The sequence below is a fragment of the Myiozetetes cayanensis genome, unplaced genomic scaffold (genome assembly GCF_022539395.1).
Source record: "Myiozetetes cayanensis isolate MyiCay16 unplaced genomic scaffold, myiCay2020 scf18, whole genome shotgun sequence".
NCBI lineage: Eukaryota > Metazoa > Chordata > Aves > Passeriformes > Tyrannidae > Myiozetetes > Myiozetetes cayanensis.
Genome location: NW_026087389.1, coordinates 10135509 through 10156595, shown reverse-complemented (window position 1 = coordinate 10156595; position 21087 = coordinate 10135509). Strand labels below are relative to the sequence as shown.

The 21087-nt window shown below is 40.0% G+C and overlaps 1 protein-coding gene across 1 annotated transcript in view; it reads right to left on the bottom strand.

Annotated features, from left to right (window-relative positions):
• UROC1 (urocanate hydratase 1) overlaps nt 1-19860 on the bottom strand; it is a 41105-nt gene extending 21245 nt beyond the window's left edge. The window contains exons 1-10 of the mRNA XM_050312959.1: nt 19585-19860; nt 12863-12993; nt 10277-10370; nt 9866-9925; nt 6719-6847; nt 6008-6069; nt 5028-5094; nt 4306-4449; nt 702-790; nt 181-243 (exon numbers count right to left, since the gene is read on the bottom strand). Coding sequence (XP_050168916.1) covers nt 181-243; nt 702-790; nt 4306-4449; nt 5028-5094; nt 6008-6069; nt 6719-6847; nt 9866-9925; nt 10277-10370; nt 12863-12993; nt 19585-19710 — 965 coding nt within the window. The 5' untranslated portion in view covers nt 19711-19860. The remainder of the gene's footprint in view (nt 1-180; nt 244-701; nt 791-4305; nt 4450-5027; nt 5095-6007; nt 6070-6718; nt 6848-9865; nt 9926-10276; nt 10371-12862; nt 12994-19584) is intronic.
• Nucleotides 19861-21087: the final 1227 nt, after the last annotated feature.

Genomic DNA, 21087 nt, shown 5'->3' with positions numbered 1-21087 from the left:
AAGCAACTGGGAACTGGAACACAAGGATGAAGATCTCTCTTTTGACAATAGTTTTTCATTAACATCCAGAGTAATGTACTCAGCACTAGATTTAATGTCTTTTCCAAGTTTGGGAATTAATTCCAGATGGACTAACAAGCCAGAGCATTAATGTATTCATTAGCCATACATGCTACTTACCATAGATCTACCACATTCCCATGGTAACCCAAACTAAGGGCAATCTTATTCTTTCTTGCTTCTCTAGAAAAGAATAAAAAGATGGGTTGAAGAAAATGCACCTCATTTCATCTTGCAAAGTATATCCCACACAGAATCAAAGCCAGCAAAAAAGTCTGCATGTAGTTTTCAACACTAATCTAGAAAACAGATCTTTCGATCTTTTCATAATTGTTAATCACAGATTCCATAAAACTTGAGTGATGCTTCAAGTGTAACATCAGTTGTAATTGCTCTATGCATATTCATGAAACTGAATGAGGACACATTTAACATATCCAAATTATATGAATTATTAGTAGTTACTAACAATGATTGCTGCAGCTCGGGAAACTGGGTTTGCATTCCAAAGCAGACTTGGAATAAGAAGAGTATCCCTCAACACCTCTGACATGTACACTGAAATGGTACAAGGCAGGAAAGATGTGAAGTGAGGGTTAGGAAGCAGAGATAAACTCCCTGAATTATGTTGCAAGTCATACCTAAGGCGAGCCATGCAATGGTCCAGGTTGTTAGAGATTTCCATCAGCCATCCCTGCTTGTGACGTTTCAGAAGTGCTGCTTCATCAACCTAGGAGTAATAGCAGAGATCTGAAAACTCCTGTTCCCCCTACGTAGTCACTTTTACCTTTAGTTTTTCAATTACCCTGCAAGAAATAGTAGCAAAAAGGTAAAGGTAATAGCCCTGCTATTACCTTGAGATATATCTATATGTAATCAAGATATAATATCCAAAATTATTGTTCAAATATTTATTTTTTACCTCTGATGTTTTTTACACTTTCTGTTCTCTTTTACTCCTCGCTCAAAGCAAGAAATAGACTTGATACATCACCTCCTAAAATATTCTACAAACCAAAATTTATCATTAAAGTTGTGCAAGAGGTAATATTTTTCTTACTGTTTTTCTTCACAATTATGTTAAAAAGCCAAAATATTTCCAATTTATTTTTAAAATCTGGTTATTTTCTGTGAAAATTGTATTTTTAATTGATTAAGAAAATATTTTCTTTGATCAGCTCAGAGAGATGTTTCTGCCAGGTGGCCCAAGATAAAGCTGTGGTTTGCTGAATAAAATTGACCCTTACCTTTGTTCTTGGACTGCTGGTTGAAAATCTCAACCAAATACAGAAAAGGGGAAGGCACCTTCTTGTCCCAGCTGGCTAATGCCACCAAAAAATAGCACAGATCAAAACAAGACTGTCTTTAATTCCCTCGTTTGAAATTTGAAGCCCCAAACAAGCTCAGTCCCAAAGCTGTACTCTCTTCTGGGCTCAGTTTCTGTGTGTGCCAGTGTGGATGTGCCCAAGAGACAGCTGCATAAAAATATAGATGGATGGACAAACTGTGGAGGCTTTGAACCATTAATATGGAATCTGTGCCTGTGTATGAACTTGCACATCCATTAATACTTTTATAATGAGCTATAAGTGGCATAAAGCAAGAGGCAAAATTAGTTTAAGCCAATATTCTGTGGTAGCAACAGATTTAAAACACCCACAGTGGTGTGTGTGCATGAGAACACATAACCTAACTTCTATTTCATTAAAGTATTTTTTACTTCTTTATATTCCATCCCCATAATTTTCATTCTTTCTCATTAAGAACATATTTACATGTAAATTAATTAGGTTCTGTATTCAGGAGTTGCTTGAACACCAGGAAACCTTTTCTTTCCCAATTATTCTTAGCATGAGAAACCTTCCATAATTTTCCACATGAGTAATAAAGACTATCCTTCCAAAACCCCGGATTATGATAATAATAGTGTCACTGCCAATGGAATTATTCAATAAAGTCAGGTGCCGTGGGGGACAGCTTCTTTTGAGTTATTTAAATCAGCACAGGAGGAAAGATATTAAGTGGTCTGTATGAATTACAGGAATTCAGTTCATTTAAATCCCCACATAACACAGATCAGATCTATTTAAATGTTACCACATCCTACATATTTTACTTTAGCCCTCTCTGACATTCTCAGTCCTTCACAGACCTGCCAGCATACTCAAGAAAACTAGCTTCCTTTGAAACACACTTTCAAAAATACGCTCATTTTTCATCAGCACCTCAGTATGTTTAAAAAATTGCATAAAGATGATGGTCAAATGTTGCCTCCAGTGTAACCCCAGAGAGCTCAGTGCAGCTCAGAGGAGACAGTCTGGCCCTCCACGCAATTATTTCATAAAATTACAATCTGCTTCCTGTCAAACAGAAGAGGTAAAAGACTTGCACCATTAATCCCTTCAGTCAGAGCTTCAGAAGCCCTGGCTGATAAAACAATCTCTCTTGCAGAGTTCAGCGCCATTTGCATAAACAGTTTCTTAAACAAATAATATGTACATATATATAGTTATCCACATGTGCTCCTGAGTCTCATTTCCGACCAGGATCATCTCACAGGAGATAAAAACCAGGCGATATTCAGTCTCCTGAACAAAATCATCTGCAACCGTAGAGATGAAAAGGACAAAGGACTGCCGTGAACAGCATTCACTGGAATCTTTCCTTTGTATTCCAGCATTTGAGAGATTGTGATGACAGAGAAGTCTGAATAAAGATAATTTATTCATTAATAATTTATTCAATAGTAAATTGAATAAATTTATTTCATCTGCAGAGGGTACCTGAGGAGATCTCAAATACACGCAAAACTCACATGCCCACAAAACCACTTTTGCACAATTGTTCTAAAGCAGATGAAGCCTCAGCCTTCCATGAACAAGACCTGAGCTGGGCAGAGCAGTCAGGTTTACTGCACACCCTGTGGGCAGTCTGACCTGTTATGTTTTGAAGTTTAATCGTAGCTACTCTAGGTCAGATTGCAATATTATAATTTTTTTATCCTTTCTATTGCAACGTGACATGGCCACAACAGAGGGTTCCCAGATAACTGTCTCTAAATGACTTTAGCTGAGGAAGCTAAACTCCCACTCCATTCAGCTCCAACTGGAGTTTAGTTCTCAAAAATCCCCCTTCCTCTGTAGCAGTAGCAACATCCCATCACCTGCAGATACCCAGGAGAGCTCAGTGCATTTTGGTCAGTCCTGTATCTGCTCTTCCAAGAACTGAATTCTAAGTCATGACAAAAGAAATGCATGGAAATGTTTATTTTATGTTTCTCAATAACCAGTATTACTAAAGATAGTCAGTACCATTTTCACAGAAGTGCAGAGCAACGATCTCTTAAAAGTTGCTGCAGTGTTTCTGTACTCCATCCTTCCATCTGGTTGTTAGAACAGAACCCTATGATAAGATATCTGTGGATCCTGTTATCCACTATTGTGATTGCTTGGGCATTACCAGTGTTTAAATCACAAATCATTATTAGATTATCTTTGTTTATGGGAGGAAATAACTGGTCTGCTTTATCGTATTTAGAACAGAGAAACATTATATCAGGATGAGAGACTCTGTTCAACGAATATATACAGTGGGAGAGCTTCAGAAACAAGGAAAATGGTACTACAGAACTTCTCCTCCATCAGCATTTTCTCTCAGCAGAACTTACCTTCTTTGTCTACAAACTGCAGTTCTCATAAGTGCTTGTGATTAGCCTCAGAAGCCCACTTAAAAAAATCCCACTGGCTTCAAGGAATCACAACACTAAGCAACTACATTAGGCCCAATCTTGGTGAGTGAACCACACCAACATTTTTAAAAGGTACTTTCTATTGCCCCTAAGGGTGCCAGAGGCTTTAAAGATTAATCAAAGTTAGATATTATAATTAACACCTTTTTAACATGACGATTTTTGGCATAAGAGAATGCTGCTCTCATGGGAATCGCCTGTAGAAGTTACACCTTTTCACACATGAAATGAGGGTAGTTGAAGCACTGGGAGCTCATCTAACAACATCATTCTACATCATTTGTGAAGCAATCATAAGTAGTTAATTACATATCTTTGCAGTCTGATCCAGTGAACGAATAGCACTGAAAAATGCTCAGCAATGAAAAGGACAGACAGATCTTAGAAAGGAGTATCTTTCTTTTTGTTAGGATTACTTGAGGCACTTGAGAAAGAATGGGGGTTCTGATTCAGCACATGAAGGAGAGAAGACAGAACAAAAGCAGTATTGCTCTCACCTCTGCAACGATGCCCACACACCCAGCAATGACTGCAGCCTTGGCTTGAGCCCCACTCATCCCTCCGAGACCAGAAGTCACAAACACCTTCCCAGACAGATCTTCTGCCTTCAAGTAGCGGCGGCCGGCATTGAGCACTGTGAGCTGCACGCAGCAAATAGAGCCATCACCAGGAGATATTTTCCCTAGAGTCCCTAAAATTTAAAGATCTTCTGTCCCTTTTGCAAACAGAAAAGCTCTGTGGTACTGGCATCATGGAACAGTTTTAATCTTTTAAGAAGGAAACCTGTCACAAAGCGATGTTATGAAACCATCTGTCCTGATTATGTTTATTTCTCTCACCATGAAATAAAATAATCAGTGCTTCCCAATATGCTACTCTTGAGGTACAGAGACTTGTTAAGGATGGCTGCAAAGGATAGCTAAGGAAAACAGGCAAGAAAAGGTTTTTATAGAACACATTTGGTCAATTTGTACTTGACGTATTGTAGCTAAATATGAGCTCAGATTGAGACCTTGACTGCAAATCCCTTCAGGTCTGTGTTCTGGATAAGATGCATCTAAGTGGAAAACCACTAATTGTTTAAGGAGCAGGCAACGAGAATTTCTTTAGTAGCCAGAACATCCTCTCACAGCAACCCAATTCCCTCCAGCCACCAGACACTGTGGGAGAAAACCTCCTCCAAAAGGTACTGACACACAGATGTTTCCCAGTTTCTTACCACAGTCCCATGTACTATCCCCTGAGGCCCAATGTAGCAGTAGCTCCCTGCAGTCATCTGACCATACCTAGAGACAGCAATGAACACAGTGAGACCACACCTCACTCAGGCTGGAAGGAGTTCTCTACCTGTGTTTTCGGTATAACAGAAAAACCTCTGTGTTTTGATTTGTTGTTCAAGGTCTGCTATTATCAAATTGACATCTTAATGGAGTTTTATCATTAGCAATGCACCAAAACATTTCTAGAAGAGTGTTTAGCTCGTTAAATTGAGTTCAAAACTGCACTGATCAAAAACTGAGGGTAAATTTGTCTCGGAATTTAGCATAGTGAGTAGGACACAAGGACACTCCTTTTCACCTTGTTGGCACCTTTATGCCATTGGTTTTCAGACACATAGCTGTGTTTTAATTTGTTAGCCCAAAATGTTTGTTCACATTTCTATAAATTCCCAGAGAAGGGAGACAGCTGTTTTAGTTTATTCTCTCCATGGTACCCAAAAGAATAATAATCTTGTGCTCATCAACTAGATCGACAGTAGTTTGTAAAAATATTAAAAAGTATGTAAAAATAATTAAAAAAATAGATACTTTACTACTTCAAAATTTCTCTTAGCCTGAAAGAATGTTTCATAACTTACATTTTCCATAAGCTGCAAAGCAGCCTCTGCAAAGTGGAACTAGCCAGTGCTATAAGTGGTTTATGATTAAGGCTTCAGGCTGCTGTTCAGCCAAGCCTCTCACATAAACCTAATATTAATTCCTGGCAGACCTCAATTACATCCTTATATATGTGGCTGAACATAACTCAAACTCCAAAGCAATTCCACTTAAGTGTGCATTAATGCTTTGCAGCATCAGGAATTTATGCAGCACAGTTGAAATCCATCTGCATTAGAAATTTTAACCAGCCGCTGCTTGATGTCTGAATTACATTTTAGTCAAGTATTTGATATATTTTAATAGTGAGCTATCTTCTTACATTGTTACTCCCAAAGCAAACATCTTCTCATATTCATCTCTGGAGGAATAGTTGGGAATAACCTAAGAAAAAAAATCAAAATAGAATCCACATAAGCAAATTAGAGATTTAAGCAGGTATTTTTAACAGCCCACATTTCTCTAACTGTGGTCACACACATAGAGAAACAGTGAAAAACAGGAGAAGTAATTCAGGTGTTTTGTTTCATGCATTCTAGTATTAAAAAAAAAAAAAGATGTCCAGTCTTTCTGGCATTGTGATTTCCATGCAAAAAGTAGCCTGCAGGGAGATAGATATTGAATGGCTCAAAAGACTGGCAATAAACCAGTATTTTCACTTGTCCAGCTTCCCTTCCAAGCAAAGCAGTCCAGATATCTGAGCCACTGATTAGTAATCATCTTTTTGCTTACTGAGAGCTTTTAAATCTTCCAAACTGAGCCTAGATGAACTGTTTTGGTCAAGAACACGTACAGCTCAGGTTCAGTAAGAGCAGAGGTTGTCTAATAAGGAGAGGATTGTTTCCTCCATCACTGCAGATCAGCACATGTGAGATGAGTGCAACTGTACTGGAATAAAGGCTGCAGAATTTGGACCCCAAATTCTCTCACGCATTGTTGTAAATGTGGATAATATAAATAGTGTTTTAATTCAGCCAACACTTGAAAATTAAACAGAAGAAGAAGTGAAAGAAAACAAGATGCTAATACCTACCATGCCATTAGTAATGATTAAACGAGGAGCACGGGGATGGCTGGGGAAGAGTCCCAGAGGATGCCCACTGTACATTACTAGTGTTTGCTCTTCTGTCATCTCTGACAAGTAGTGCATTACCAACCAGAACTGAAAGGAAAAGCAAGGAAAAGAAGGAGTCTGCTTCCATCTTACATTTATGGGGTAAACTTTGAGAATGAAGGTAGTTTTAGAGATAACGAGGTGTACTCACATACGGAATAACAGCCAGAGTTCTCAACACATTCTTTCTTTTAATAAAGTCCTTTAAGGGGTATCACTCAGCAGGAAACATAAATCAGACTAGCAAGAGTCTGAATAAGTTCCAGAATAATTTCTCCAGTAGAAGCCCCAGAAATCCTTCACTTTTAAAGCCATTCTAATTTTATCTTGAGGTTAAACATTTGGATCTGGCACTTTCTGGCAATCTTTCTGAAGACACAGAATTGATTAAATACTCATGCTTATCGTTCATCCTAATCTGATTTTCAGCATCTAATGCTTGTTGTCTGTTCAATAAATGGCTATTAAAATGTGCACTTAAAAATGAAGTAGTTTTTCTTCTCAAATAAAAAAACTCAGCTTTCATTGTGGACACTGAAGAAACAGCTTGATACACCCAGGAGCTTACAAATAAATACATCTCAACTCTATCTGCATAATTCAAAAGTTACTCTTGATGAATGCCAAAAAGTACACTTTGATCACCTAAGCTGACTATAAATTTACCCCTCATCCATCACTGCCTGTGACAAAGCCCATTGTATTCCACAGGACTCTTAGTATGTGACAGCTCTGCCTGAGAGAAGCTTTCCCATGCAATATTGGAATTCAACAATTACTTGAAAACTGGTGTTTCTGTAGGGACACAGAAACAAGGTATCAGTGACAAATAAACAAACACAGTTGTCATGGGCACTTAAGCTCTGTAGTTGTGGCTTTGATCTGAATTTAAAATAGTACAGATTTGAGACCAGTCCCTTCTAATCCAGTCAGTTTCTCAAGCTGCAAGGTTAAGGGAACAAGAGAAAGTTAGTAGAGTTACTGTCTTGCTTTTTACATTTTGGTTTTGTTTCATGAAAAATACTGAACAAGCAAATTCTCTTTGTAGGACAGAACAGGTAACTGGTTGGACTCTCAACTCTTCAGCAATCTGGGAACAACATTCTGATAAAACTAGAAGGTGTGAGATAAATACATCTTCTTCCATTGAAAGCCATAACTAGTAACAAGGAAGCAAAAACCTGAGAGCCTTTCTCATCTTAAAGAGCAGGTCTGTTGTCTGCAGGCTTATAAAGTTAGCTCTGGACTATAATTCTCTCATTTGAAATTATCCAGAAGAAAAGCAAAAGTCTGCATGGATTATGTAAACCAAACTGAACCATTTTCCTAGGAATTTTGCAATGATAGATTTTACTTTTTTTTAAATATGCTGTTTTCAAGCTACAAACAGAATAAAATGTTCTGTGGCAACTGAATCATTCATGTGATTGCTACTCTAAGCAGGCAAAACAAAAAATGTTTTGTTTGTTCTGCTGTGAAACAACTGCAGGTCATAGGTCTGGCTTGGATGAGAACAAGAGAAAAAGAGAATATTTCTGACTTTGGCAGCACTTCTACCTCACCTTGCAGCTCAGCATCTGCCTAAGGAATGTCAGGCCAATAAGGGCCCCTATATAAACTGCTGGCACTGCTCACCTCAGAAATGCTGTAACACTCATGTAGTCAACAGGGAACAGTTAAATGGTGTTTACTAATTGATACACAGAATAAAGAAATGGTGTGGATTGCCATGGTAACTTTGTTTCAAAAAAAGTCAGAACAGTTTTGCCTCAAAATCTGCCTAAGTCTTCCATTTAACTTCCATTTACCAGATTGGGAAACTGAAGTGTGATTTTTCTTTTAACCACAAATGAAAAACCCCTAACTGGGAAGAAACCCTAGGTCACTCAGTCCCATGTTGTGGTGAGGAATTTGTTCCTCTCCCCTAACTAGGAACTCCACTTACACATCAGTTTTGCTGGGATTCATTAATAAGCAAGAGGTCAGATTCAGATAGAGCCACAACAAGGTGCATATGTGATCCTTCATGACAAAACCTGGCTCCTTAAGTCAGCTTTTGCTTATGTAAGCTACAGAATCAGAAATCAGGACCTTCCCAAACCTCAGGAGTGATGCTGCCCTCCACATTGTGATGTTGCTTTCTACAGGCCCATTCCAAAACTCAAAGGTGCTTTTCCACCTGCCCCACCTCTGTGGCCTTGGGGAACCTGGAGGTGCATTCCCAATAACCACATCTGTGCCTACCCACAGACACTCAGGATGGTGGTTCATTCAATGTTCCTCCTGCCACCACACACCTGTAGAGCATTCAGACCCAGAGCCTTTTTTTCCTTAACACAATGAATTTGGCCCTCAAAATCACAATTCTAAATATGCTGCTGATTCCAAAGATCTCCTGCAAATGTTTCCTGCATGCATTTTGTAGATTAAAATGAGTGTATTTATTGACCTTTTTTATATAGGAGAACAGAGATTATACAACCACAACTTAAAACATCCTAGCTTTCATTTTAGAGAGACTTTTACCCACCTGCCATTATTCTTAGAAAATCAGGGTTCATAGTAAAGTGCACCATGAACTGGCCAGCTAGCACAAATATTTACAGCTAATCTGATTTGCTAGGAAAAAAACCTAAAGACTGCACTTCCTTAAATCAAAGCCTTAGTTTTATTCCACTGCTTGTGAAAAATGTTGCAAAAGTAACACAAACATAAGATACACTTTTTAGTTTCTTAGACACTATCTGTGGAAAATACAGAGGTATAAAAAAAACACATATGCATCAGAGAAGGACAAGACTGGTCTTTATATCATCGTATACAGTTTGGTACGTTCATGGTATCATGTTTAGTGTTTCTGTTGGGCTGTCCGTGCTCTCCTCGCTAAATAAAGCTCTCCCCATCTCTGCAGTTCCCAACCGAGCATTCCTCTATCCAAACAGGATGTTTTGGAGTGTTTTGAGGCAACGACTGCCAAGAACTATCCTGAACTGCTTAAGCAGAATGCGCGTGGGGGAGGGTGAAACTGGTTTTGTTAAGCAAGCTGCAAAACCAGCACTGTCCTACCTGTGCCCAGTTGCTGAAGACCTGCCCATTTCCTCCATAAGTGACAAGCTCCTGAGGAAACTGAAAAAGACAATTTAACAATCATCATGCCAGCACTTTTCTGAAACCTCTCGCTGTATCTCCAAGCTACTTTTGTAATCTCAGTAATAAATCTTTTCTAGAGCTTATTGCATCAAAATCCTCTAGGTTCTTGAAATCAGGAAGTAACATCATAAAAGGGGAAAAAGTATTATTTTTCAAAATCAGCTGTACCACGAGCTGAGCTCTACTTGTGTTTCAGGCAGTGACCAAGCCCCTGTATATAGTGCCTGTATGTCTAAAATTTTCAGTATTTATGTGAGAGCACATACAGGAAGTATCTTGCAGATTTGCTGCTCCCTATGAATCCAGCTTCCTTTTGCTGCACCTTACCTGAGCCACTGAGGGATCCAGATTATTCATGATCATCAGCATAATGGCAGCAGCTGATTTGGTCTTGCAAGGGTATTCTCCTATGGGGTATGCTCTGAAAAGGTAGTCATAGAAATTTAGAAGAAACACTCCAGCTCTCAGTAAACACCACAGATATATCCCTACATGTCAGGGATATTCAAATTTGTTTAATTTGCAGGCTTTCATTCAGAAGGGAGAGGGGGGGAAAAAAGAACAAAACAAAATGCGGATCTGGAATTAAATATGTACCTTAACAGGCAAATCAGGATTTAACTATTATTAGAACTTAGCAAAACCAATAAATTTCAATCAGTTTATCACTTGCTGAATAGGTTAATCACAATTGATAAATATGGTGGTCAAGAACTCATGGTTTTTTAACTGGATTTTTTGGGGGTTGATGGAACTGGCCTCTAATACAGAGGCCAAGGCCAAGCAGCTAAGTCCTGCAATGCCAAGGGAAACAGCAGCAATGGAAATTGCCTTCAGGCTCGTCAATCCTTGTTATTTAAGACACTATCTAAGGCTTGAGTTTCAGGCTCAAAGAAACTCTCAAAAACTGAACTAGTTAAGAGAAATATGGGCCTTTTTACTAAGATACACTTCATCTAGAAAATTGAGAGGCGAGGCATAGGAAATACAAATATATACTAAGTCAGGTTTCCTGGCATTAATGTGCTTCAGCCATCTCATTGTTATTCTCCACCATCTGTTTGTCATATCAAATTGCCCTAAAACTTCTACTCTGGGATTTATACTGTAGCTGTTCAGGGCAGGGACTGTTCCTGTGCTGTGTTTGCACAGCTTTTAGTACAATTGTGCTGAGGTCTCTAAGGTGTGATACCTAAAGGAAGTATAACCACACATGAAGAGTTTTACTCCTTCCTTTTCTCTGAGCAACATCACCATTACAGATTCTGGAAATTCCTAGAGATGGATTAGGATCATTTGCCACGGATTCTAAATAATCTTCCTTTTATTGGACCACAGATCTTCGGTGGCTGGGTCCTTGCTTTGTACAGGGAAGAAAGTTACACTGAAAAGGTTCAACTAAGGAGTGCCAACTACAAACAAGAATTGGACATCCACTGTCCAGCTCATGAGCCAAGATCTGGAATGTATATTCTAGAGATTGAGCAAACGGGCTCTTCCCATGATCACATTCATTGTATCCTGGCTTTTTACATCAGGATACTAAAACAAATGCCTTGTACTCATTGCCAAACCAGAGAGAAAGCCTTTGAGTTTTTCTGCAATGCTTTTTTTATTAGTGATTTCTGCTTTTCTAAACTTGATGTGATAAAACAGGATTTCTGTGGAATGATACCAACTAATCAAAAGGAGATATTTACACATAGTATTGCTCAGAACATAAGAAACCCAACTTTCAGTTATTAGTTGAATGTGCTGGCATGTGAATATGGCTGTTAAATGCAGCTGTGCTCCCTGGACACACACAACAAAAATCAAATATTACCAGAGTGCAGGAGAACAAAAGGCATTTTCTTATTCTCAGACTGCAATAACCTATTAGGAAATGCTCAGTGAAATGGTCACAAAGAAAAAAATATTTGAAGCTATCAAAGAATCCCTGCTGCCATTATTGGAAACAAGCTGGTGGACAGCTGTCTTTTAGACAGTCTTCCAGTTGTCCTGCCCTTAGCTGAATTCTGCAGGATCTGATCCCCAGGCTAAAACTGACTGCACAGAAACATGGATGTGTGTCGAAATCAGAGTTGCTTTGTTCAGGTCTCTGTACAGACATTAACCAGGCCCCTGTTGATGCAAAAAGGAATCAAACAGTCTAAAAAAAGCAGCTATCCCCTGGCAGCCCTCACTAAAACTGTTCTGCTTCAAAAACATTAGCCCCAGCAGACCTAGAATGAAGTGATGGTCCAAGACCAACAGGCACAGCATATTACAAACCAGGGTCACATACAAGTTCCAGTGGAAAAAAAAGTGTACTCTCTTTCTTTTAAGCCCAGAAAGCCTTCTCTGCTCTGAAAGCACAGATAATCCAACCAACCACTCACAGCAGGTCTCCATTCACTCATCTGGATTTGCCTCCTGCTTCAGTTGAGGCTTGACTTGTAGCAGCTCAGGACAATTGCAGGTTTTCTATCAAGGTTGTAGTTGGAAGTCTCTGCCTCTAGAAACTAAGAACTTGCCATGGAGTAGAGTCTTTGAGGTCCCTGTGTGTGGTAAATCTGGTATTACCAAGGACACAACCTCGCTCAGTCCTTTCCCTGTGCTGAGTGGAGCTGAGCTTTCCAGCAGTGAGGCTGCCCTGGCCCTGCCACAGCCTATCCAGAAGGAGGCACACTGGTTCCCTACCAGTCCCATGGAGCATCTCAAAACATCTAGCAGCCTTTCCTTGGAAATTAAAACACTGCAAAACACAGAACAGCTGAATTATCAGATGATGAGCTTGATTACTATGTTATGGCATAAATTCTACACGAGATAAATTAGGACACAGCAATACCACTATTTAAAGGTCAGTTCCACAGGTGAAAGCTGGTAAACAATAGCAGCCAAATACAACGTGAACCATCCAGGCCTTACCTCATCTCAATATCTGGGAAGAATCTGTACATATAAATATGGCCATAGAGCCTGAGTTCTTCAGCAAATTCCGGTGCCAGCTTCTTTTGCACTTCAGGAGGGAAATAACGCAAGGCATTGCGCAAAGCCAGCTGCCAAAGGAAAGAGAAAAAGAGAGAAAAACTGAGGTAAAAGAGAAAGGGAGGTAAGTGGGTGGCCCTGAACTTTAATCAGGCTCAGCTGGAAGCCTGACTAAGGCATTACAAGGACAATGCAATTCAAAAGGCCAAGCTCACATCAGGGGAGCTGCATTCCCGATTTCCTATTGAAGTGTTTCTACCTGCATCTTTCCTTGTAGATTCCGTTGCTGTAAACATGTAATCATCCTCTTCCCACCTGTCCCCCCAAATCTGCATGGAGACACCATGGAGATTTGGGAAGTGCTCAATCCTATCCATATCAGATGCAAATTAATTCCTTCTCATAGTGCTAGAGGGCACTGAACTATCAAGGAAATCATTGTTCAGAAATCCTTAAAAGTGAGACTCTAAACTCCTTAGAGACACTGAAGACCCTACCATACTTTCCATTCAAAAGGGATCTTAGGCCAGATTTCTGTGACATGCTCCAAGATGAAGATGTTCTTGGGCTAAGTTTCATTGAAGATTCACTCCATTTAGCATCCTAATGTATTGCAGAGGGTGGTGGTTTATTTTATTGATGCTACATATATCACTTCCAAATTAGCTAGAGTGATTACTAGGCACTCAGTTAAATTCTGCGGATGATACTACGTGGCTTATACTCCTTATTGCCTCCAAAGACATTAGCCTTGGTTTGCAAAGTACAGTATGTCCCTTTGGATGAAAGAAACCATAAGTAAATCACTATCTTTAGCAACAGTCTGTTAAGTCATGTCTCTGTATTATGTGTTTCATTTGATTAAAACCATAACGAGAACAAAGGTTTTGTAATCTTTAAATAGCCAGTTTCACGCAAAGATCTTGTAAGTTCCCTGACAAATGCCAACACCATCCAAATGACTTTCAGTTGAAAAGATTCACAAATCATATGGAATTTCACATCTCCATTAGGCTGATTTTCTAATGACTGTGGAAAGGACAGAAAGGGATCAGGGTTCCTTCCAAATCTGCTAACAGCTCTGTTCTTGAGCAGGCTGAGTAGAGCACAGATAACCCATGTTTGTGACACCTGCAGTTTGCATTTAGTTATAGAAGCAAGGGTCTTCTGGAGGCAGTGAAGAGGTGGGCTATAGTACAGATATCTAGAACAAAGGCATTTAGAACTACCCAGGCCAGGTATCATCACCATCCACCCTGGTAAGGGGTTCTGAAAAGCTCTGTAAAGCCCTCAGCTCAGTAATGAAACTCCTCATTCAGCCTGACTGTGCTCTGGCTCTTGCAGTTAAAGCTCTCCCTCCCCTTCATTTGAGCACACTGGGCTCACATACCTTAGAGCACCCTGAAAAAACAGTATCTCTAAATCTAAAATGCTTCATACTAAAAGGGGTTTTCATTGGCACACTTGCTACTGAGCAGGCATTCACCTTCACAGATCAGCTGATTTACACCAGCTAAGGATCAGACCAGTAAAACCCTACAAATTAGATTTGCAAATCCACACAGAGAATCATGGGATGAAAACCTATTTAGCAGATGAGAAAATGCAAATTTCATTTTCTAATGCCACTTTATTCTTCTCCAGTCAGGTTTTTCAAGGGCATGTTATTAACAAGCACAAAAATCCGAGCTACATCCACACCACGACAAAGTGTATGGGGATTTCCAAGGTCAGTCTCAGAGGTGAGCAGCCACCACAGGGGATTCTGGATCTGAAGTATTTCTAAAGTACAAATAAAATCACCTGCACCCCTTGGTTTTCCAAAAAGCAAACATTGGTATTTTGGCTCCCTTGAGAACTACAGAGAACTATAAGGATGTGTTTTTTGCTTTCAGTGTGGTAAGGATCACCCACAATCTTGGTCAATACATTATTCATATTAAAATTAAACTGATGGACAAGTATTTTTTTCACCCTAAAAATACAAGCAAGAAAAATTTGATATGATTTTCAAATAAATTCACTTGGACGGAGCCTCCATCCTATTAGTGTTACACATTAGCAGAAGCCTGAATTTTGATGATGCAAACATTAATGAAACATGAACTTGAATGTTACATGAAGGGTGGGGAGGGCACCTCTCACAGACAATAGACATCTTGTAAAAGAGGACTAAGACTATGGCTTGTTTAGCTTAACTGAATGAAGGTGACATTTGATTGCTGTCTTACTGCAGGATAAATGTCAAAGCAGGAAGGAGCTTCAGGAAAGTGCTGGAAGAAGAAGAAATGGCTTTGAATTACCTGTAAAAAATGTAGTCTTAGAGGAATTTAAGTATAAGAGATTCTGTAACAGCCTCTTGACAAAAGAGCTGGGGCACTCAAAAAGATGAAGCCTGACTGCTTTATGAAAGGGCAATTGCTATGTGCATGGGGAAGAATTTTACATATTCATTATTGAGTCAAACTGAATAACCTGAGAAAGGCACTCAAGGAGCAAATTCAAATAGGCTGATCATTATGCTTTTCTGGAAAGACAATACGTTTCATTAAAGCACCATAAAAAACATTATTTTACTGTTTAAGTAGGATTGATTTACCTATAACTGACATATTGCACTCTGAGTATTATCATGCATTTTATATTTAGGTGTTCTTCCTGTTCATAGCTTTCTCTGACAGAAGCTTAAGCTGCACGTGCTCAGTACCTCTAAGAAACAGGGTCCAGAGTTCATTGGTGTCTTAAAAAATATTAATTGCAGTTATACTCCTGAGCCTGATAGGCAGTTTTGGTTTTTTTAAAAAAAAAATCACACAACCTGCTCTGAATTTGCCCAGTTACTGATTTAGTTCAGCTCAGTGCAATGTAAGCACCAGATGCAAAGTCTTCCTCTTAGATCTGCCAGCTGGAGCTAACATTTGGTTCTTGCATTTAAGCTCTAGTCACTATTAGGATGTCTTTTTTCTATTCTCTGGCATTTATATAATAAAACATGATTTTGCTGTTATTTAATCAATATTTAGACCTCTCAATGTCAACAAAATATAGTCAAAACAACCCATGAAATCCTGCTCCAATCCATCAGCTGTAAATATCTCTGTTGGGATGATTCTCTTGAGAAATCAAGTAAACCAGGCTCTTTGTTAATTGGTGTTTGTTGAAGAGCCAGTGCCTCTTCAGAAGGAAGGTCATTCATTTCCATTTTCCAAGAAGATAATCAGAACTTGCAATTTAAGACTCTTGAGATACTCAGACATTACAGTTTGCAGTCTCCCTGCTTACTGAGGGAAAGAGAAGCACGAGGAGAGGAAGTGATGAGCTTTACTCTACAACAATTTCCTTTTTAGCCCCTTTTTCAGTGGAGATGATGTTCCCTCCCACCTCTCATCGTCTGCCTGATGACACCCAGGCCCAGAACCTTAGGTGGCACTATCCTCTAAACAGCAAGCAAGATTGTTTCACTTACTTCCTGGTAGGTCCCAGTTTCAATCAGCTCAGCTGGAAAATAAACATGGATATTTCTGACTGGCCATTGCTGTAAATGCCCTACATGCTGTGAAAGTTTAACCAAGTTCTTTATCATCATGATGTTCCAAAACAGGAACTAGTATGTTGACCTTCCCAAATCCCATATGAACTTTTTAACCTGGCCTCATTTCTGGATGTGTAAAGGAATCATAGAGGTCAAACATCCTGTTTCTTCATCAGAAAGTTGAAGAACAGCTTCAGGTGCTGAGTGACCTTCCAGGCTCTGGCTTTCAGTTCATCATATTAGGATGCTACCAAGCAGCAAAGCTGCCCCCTAAGGGATAAGGAACCAAGAAGAACCAACACAGCCAGCAGAACAGGCACCTCCCCCACCAGGGTCCAGCCTCATACTACCTGAGGGAGGTGAGCAGGGCAGCCCAGGGATGGCAGTCAGGTTCCACCAGGAGTCCAGGTCATCAGGCAAGAAGAGGGTGATGTGCAGCTCCAAGGCGGAGTGCAAGTCAGGACCAGGTCTGGCGATGGTTACCAGAGAGAGATGTGACCCAGAGATCACCAAAGAGGTCCATAGTGGTGTCAGCCCACAGGTTGGAGACTAGAGCAGTGAGGTCACTGGCTGGGCACAGGGACACCCTGTGACAGAGCCAAAGCCATCTCCAGCATAGCTGAGACTAAGCTCTCAGGCCTGAGCTTAAATGGAGCCCCTAAGCCTATGAGAGGAGGGCGTGGGTGGAGATCTCAGGAGAGGCTCATCAAGGTCATCAAGGCCCATGAGTGTTCCATCACAGAAACACAAGTGATGCTGCAATCAGGGGACAGATGATCCTACTGGGTAGCTGAGGACTGTAAGGTGACTTAGCTCGAAGATCCATAAGGGAATTGCTGTGGAGATAAAGGCAGACCATTTTTCTAATATTGAGCAAAACTGCTAAGTGCACTTTCTTCCAAGTTGCTCCAGCTTTATTGGAATGTCAGTGAGTATGGAACATTCAACATCCTTGCTCTGCAAAGGACACACCACACATAGGTTTTAAGAGTAGTTTCTTTGTAGCATATTTGCATTAAGGTACAGATGCTGAGAAACAGAAAGCTAGAGTTTCCTGAGCTGTGGAGGGAGGGAAAGAGAGAGGATGTGGCTGTTTCAGGCCTCAGGCAAAGAATGCTGAAGGAAGAGAACTCAGGAAACATATAATCAGAATCAGTTCTGAGATATGGCTTGATTTATCCAAGAAGATTAAAGTTGGTATGATAGGAAGAATTAGATACTTCTTCAGCAAGTCCCAAAACACACAGTTCTTTATAAGTCTCACTTACAGGATTTCTATTATAACCACAAGAGGAGGCCCAAGAAAATAAAACATTGGCAGTGGTAAGGTTTATTATTGTAACAAGGACTAAAACTGGAATGAAGGCATATGAAGAGAGGGACAAATCCCAAGGAAATCAGCAAAGCATTATTAACTTCATTTCTGTCAAAGCTTCCTCTGAATATTTCAATTAGAGAATGAACACAGTGTCGTACATAAAGACAAATCTTGTAATATGCTCAGCACTACACTGTCAACAAAATCTGGAAGTCGGTACCAAGACTTAAAAAACCCTCGTAGACAGACAACCTTTCTGTTTGCCTGCTTTTGTAAGCATGGAACACCTCCTAAAAAAAAGAAGTTTGACTTTTCAGGTATGAAAAAAACACAGCTGAGCCTTTAGCTCTGCTGAGAGTTTAAGGTGGAGGATTACTATCAAATAAATCAGAAAAGAAGCTTTAAAACCTTTAACAGTCTAATAAAAATCCAACTCACATGACCTCTTATCACATGTAGGAGGCAAGATGGAGCAATGAGAGAAGGATGTTACACAGTAGACTGGAGGCAAGAACTCAGTCTACTGTTGTCTTTCTCTGAATTTAAATGAGGTAGGAAGGTATTCCAGTCATATAAGAAGCGAGAACTTTCTCTCCCTGGATAAAGAGTGAGGTTTGGCATCCTTCTGAGATACCTTCTCCTCTCCTACAACATGAACTTCTTCCTGCTATAGCAGACTTCTGGGGAAAGGTGATTTAGCAAGGAATAAAATGGAGATGATTGGCAACATTCTGACATGCAGTGAAGACCACTCCCCACTCCTTTATCTTCATAGCCATCATGACAGCCCTCTTTGAACACTTCCATGTGTCTGAGCTGTCCCAGGCACAGACAGGATGCCTCGGCCATGAATGCTTCTGACATTGAAGTAAACCTTTGTTGGATATCTCACAGCTGTTCCTCTTTCTACCCTCTGACTAGACTCTCCTCTGCTTGGGGAAGTGGACTTAGAAAGAATTTGATTGCTGATGCCAGTGGGGAACTCCCACGAAGGCAAGGAAGTTGTATGCAACTTGTTAGTCAGGAAGGAGCTTCTGTGTTCTGACCAGAATGTCACAGTGTAAGTGATGTTACATGTGATTGAGCACAGACTTTGAAACTAAGGAACCCACCTTATTCTCTCCCACACAAATTCCTAAGGATCTTCCCCCACTGACTATTATTTTCTGCTCATGATTTTTTTAAATCTCAACTATGACATAATGCAGTGGTTACTTTACTGTGTACATAGACTAGTCAAACAAAAAGAGACAGGAAAATAATTATGCAACTAAAGACAAATAATTAACTTAACTCCTTGCAAACTTGCCTAAATTGCAGGATGCCCAGGCTACTGGTTAAAATAAATCATCCTCAGATATTTTATGCAAATATAAAGGTGTGCAGCTGCTACTATGATGCTGATTGATCACCTGTGATGTTTATTGTATTGGAGGGGTTAGCTCTCATTCCCATACATATGCAGGGCTTTTGCAGCAGCATTCAGAATTTCATCTTCAAGGGACAAGGCTGGATTGACAGCATTGAAGTCTAATGCCCCTTGTTTAACCATTTAAAGTCATGGAAGCTGTTGTGCAGCAAAATCTCTTCGATATCAACCTGCTTATTCTGGAGGAGGAAGAAAGGAAGCAAGCAGAAGAGCAATCCGGTACTTTGTCTCATTACACAGTGAATTACATAACACCGAGGAAATCCATTTGCCACAAAGTTATGTGCACACTCAGAAAAGCTTTTGAGACAAACAGGTCTGCTGCCCCAACCTGCATTTATCTGAAAGACAGAGAAGTGAGGCCCTGTGAAACCCCAAGTTACCTTCTTCTCCTGAGCAGTGAGATTGGGGGTTCTCACGGGTGCATGGGGTATTCCTTTTCTCCGACCTTTGTTTTCAGGCAAAGGGTTTAGAGGAAGGCCACGACAGATTTCCTTCAAGCTGGTCATTGCTGAGGAAATACGAGGAGGAAAGGCAAGGCAAACTGGAGAGATGCAAGGAGCAGGAGGTACAAGGAAGGTGCAGGCAAGCAGGATGCTCAGTGATTCAAATGCACCACCACCCGGGGCAATTCCGAAGAGGACAGCCTGTCCTCTGGCTTTTGCAAACAGGGCTGTCAAGCATAGAGGGCAGGTGGTACAGATGACACACCTCCCCCCCTCTCTGCCATGCCATTGGCTCTTCCCCCCTCACCCAAAATGAATGATTCACAGTTTCACCGTTTATTCTCTGGGTGCTTTGTCAATTGTCACTAGAGCAAACCCAGTCACTTTCCAAAACACCTGACTCCCTCAATGTCCTAGTGAGAGTCACGGACTGGAGCATGAACCTTGCCTGAGACCTCAAGGATCCTATATTTACATTACTATAGTTTAGGATCTAACTAAAGTTAATAATTATTCTTCACACCACTGTTCATACACATTGTCCAGCTAAGATGGGCATTCTCTGTTTGACACCTCTAATATGGGCTGTTCCTCAGATCTTATCAATTTGTCTTCTATACAATAGCAGTAGTCAATGATAACAGCAAAATTTTCCCCTTAGGTGTTAACTCTTCTTAGCTCACAGGCATGAATGGATTTTCACGGCATTAAACTGGAAAGGTGCTCATTAGCACTGGTAGTGGATTCCTCAAGACAGTCAATAATTGGAAGAATGAAGGCTTTCAGTTCTATGTCAGTTTTATACCCTACAATCAACAACAAGAAAGTCTTACAGTACTGCCATCCAGGCATCACAGGTAAATGAATGTACTCAACTTTGATTTTCCATTTACCAGTGCAACATGAACTTTGCTCTCTATTTTAGGTTGTTGTTTAAATTACACAGCAGCTTCTTGACCTTTATTATATGTATTACACTACAAGTGCCACAGTTTAAGCCTGGTGAAATTAACTAGGAGAAGCAGTTCAGTTAGGAACGAGCCTAAAATGTGCAAATAAAAAAATACAGCATTTCCCCAGAAAGGCAGCAATCAACAAGCAATGACAACAAAGCACAACTATTAAATGACAGCCTCTCATTAATGTAAGATCTGCTTTAGCTCTAGGACATCCCCAGCTCCCACTGAAGATGCTCAAGTTGAAAGAACTCAGAACATCCCAGGGGAGATGAGCACATAGCAGACTCATACCCTCTGAAGGATACTGTCATTTATGGCAGGAGAATTTTGTTTTGTAATTAAACAGTATTTTAGCTGCTTTCAAACAAAAGGCAAAGACAAAAAGGAGAGGGAAAAGCCTTCATATTTCAAAGATTTCTGTTGGGTTTTCATATTAAAAACATACCAAAAAAAAGAAAGAGAGATAAGAGTAAAGTAAAAA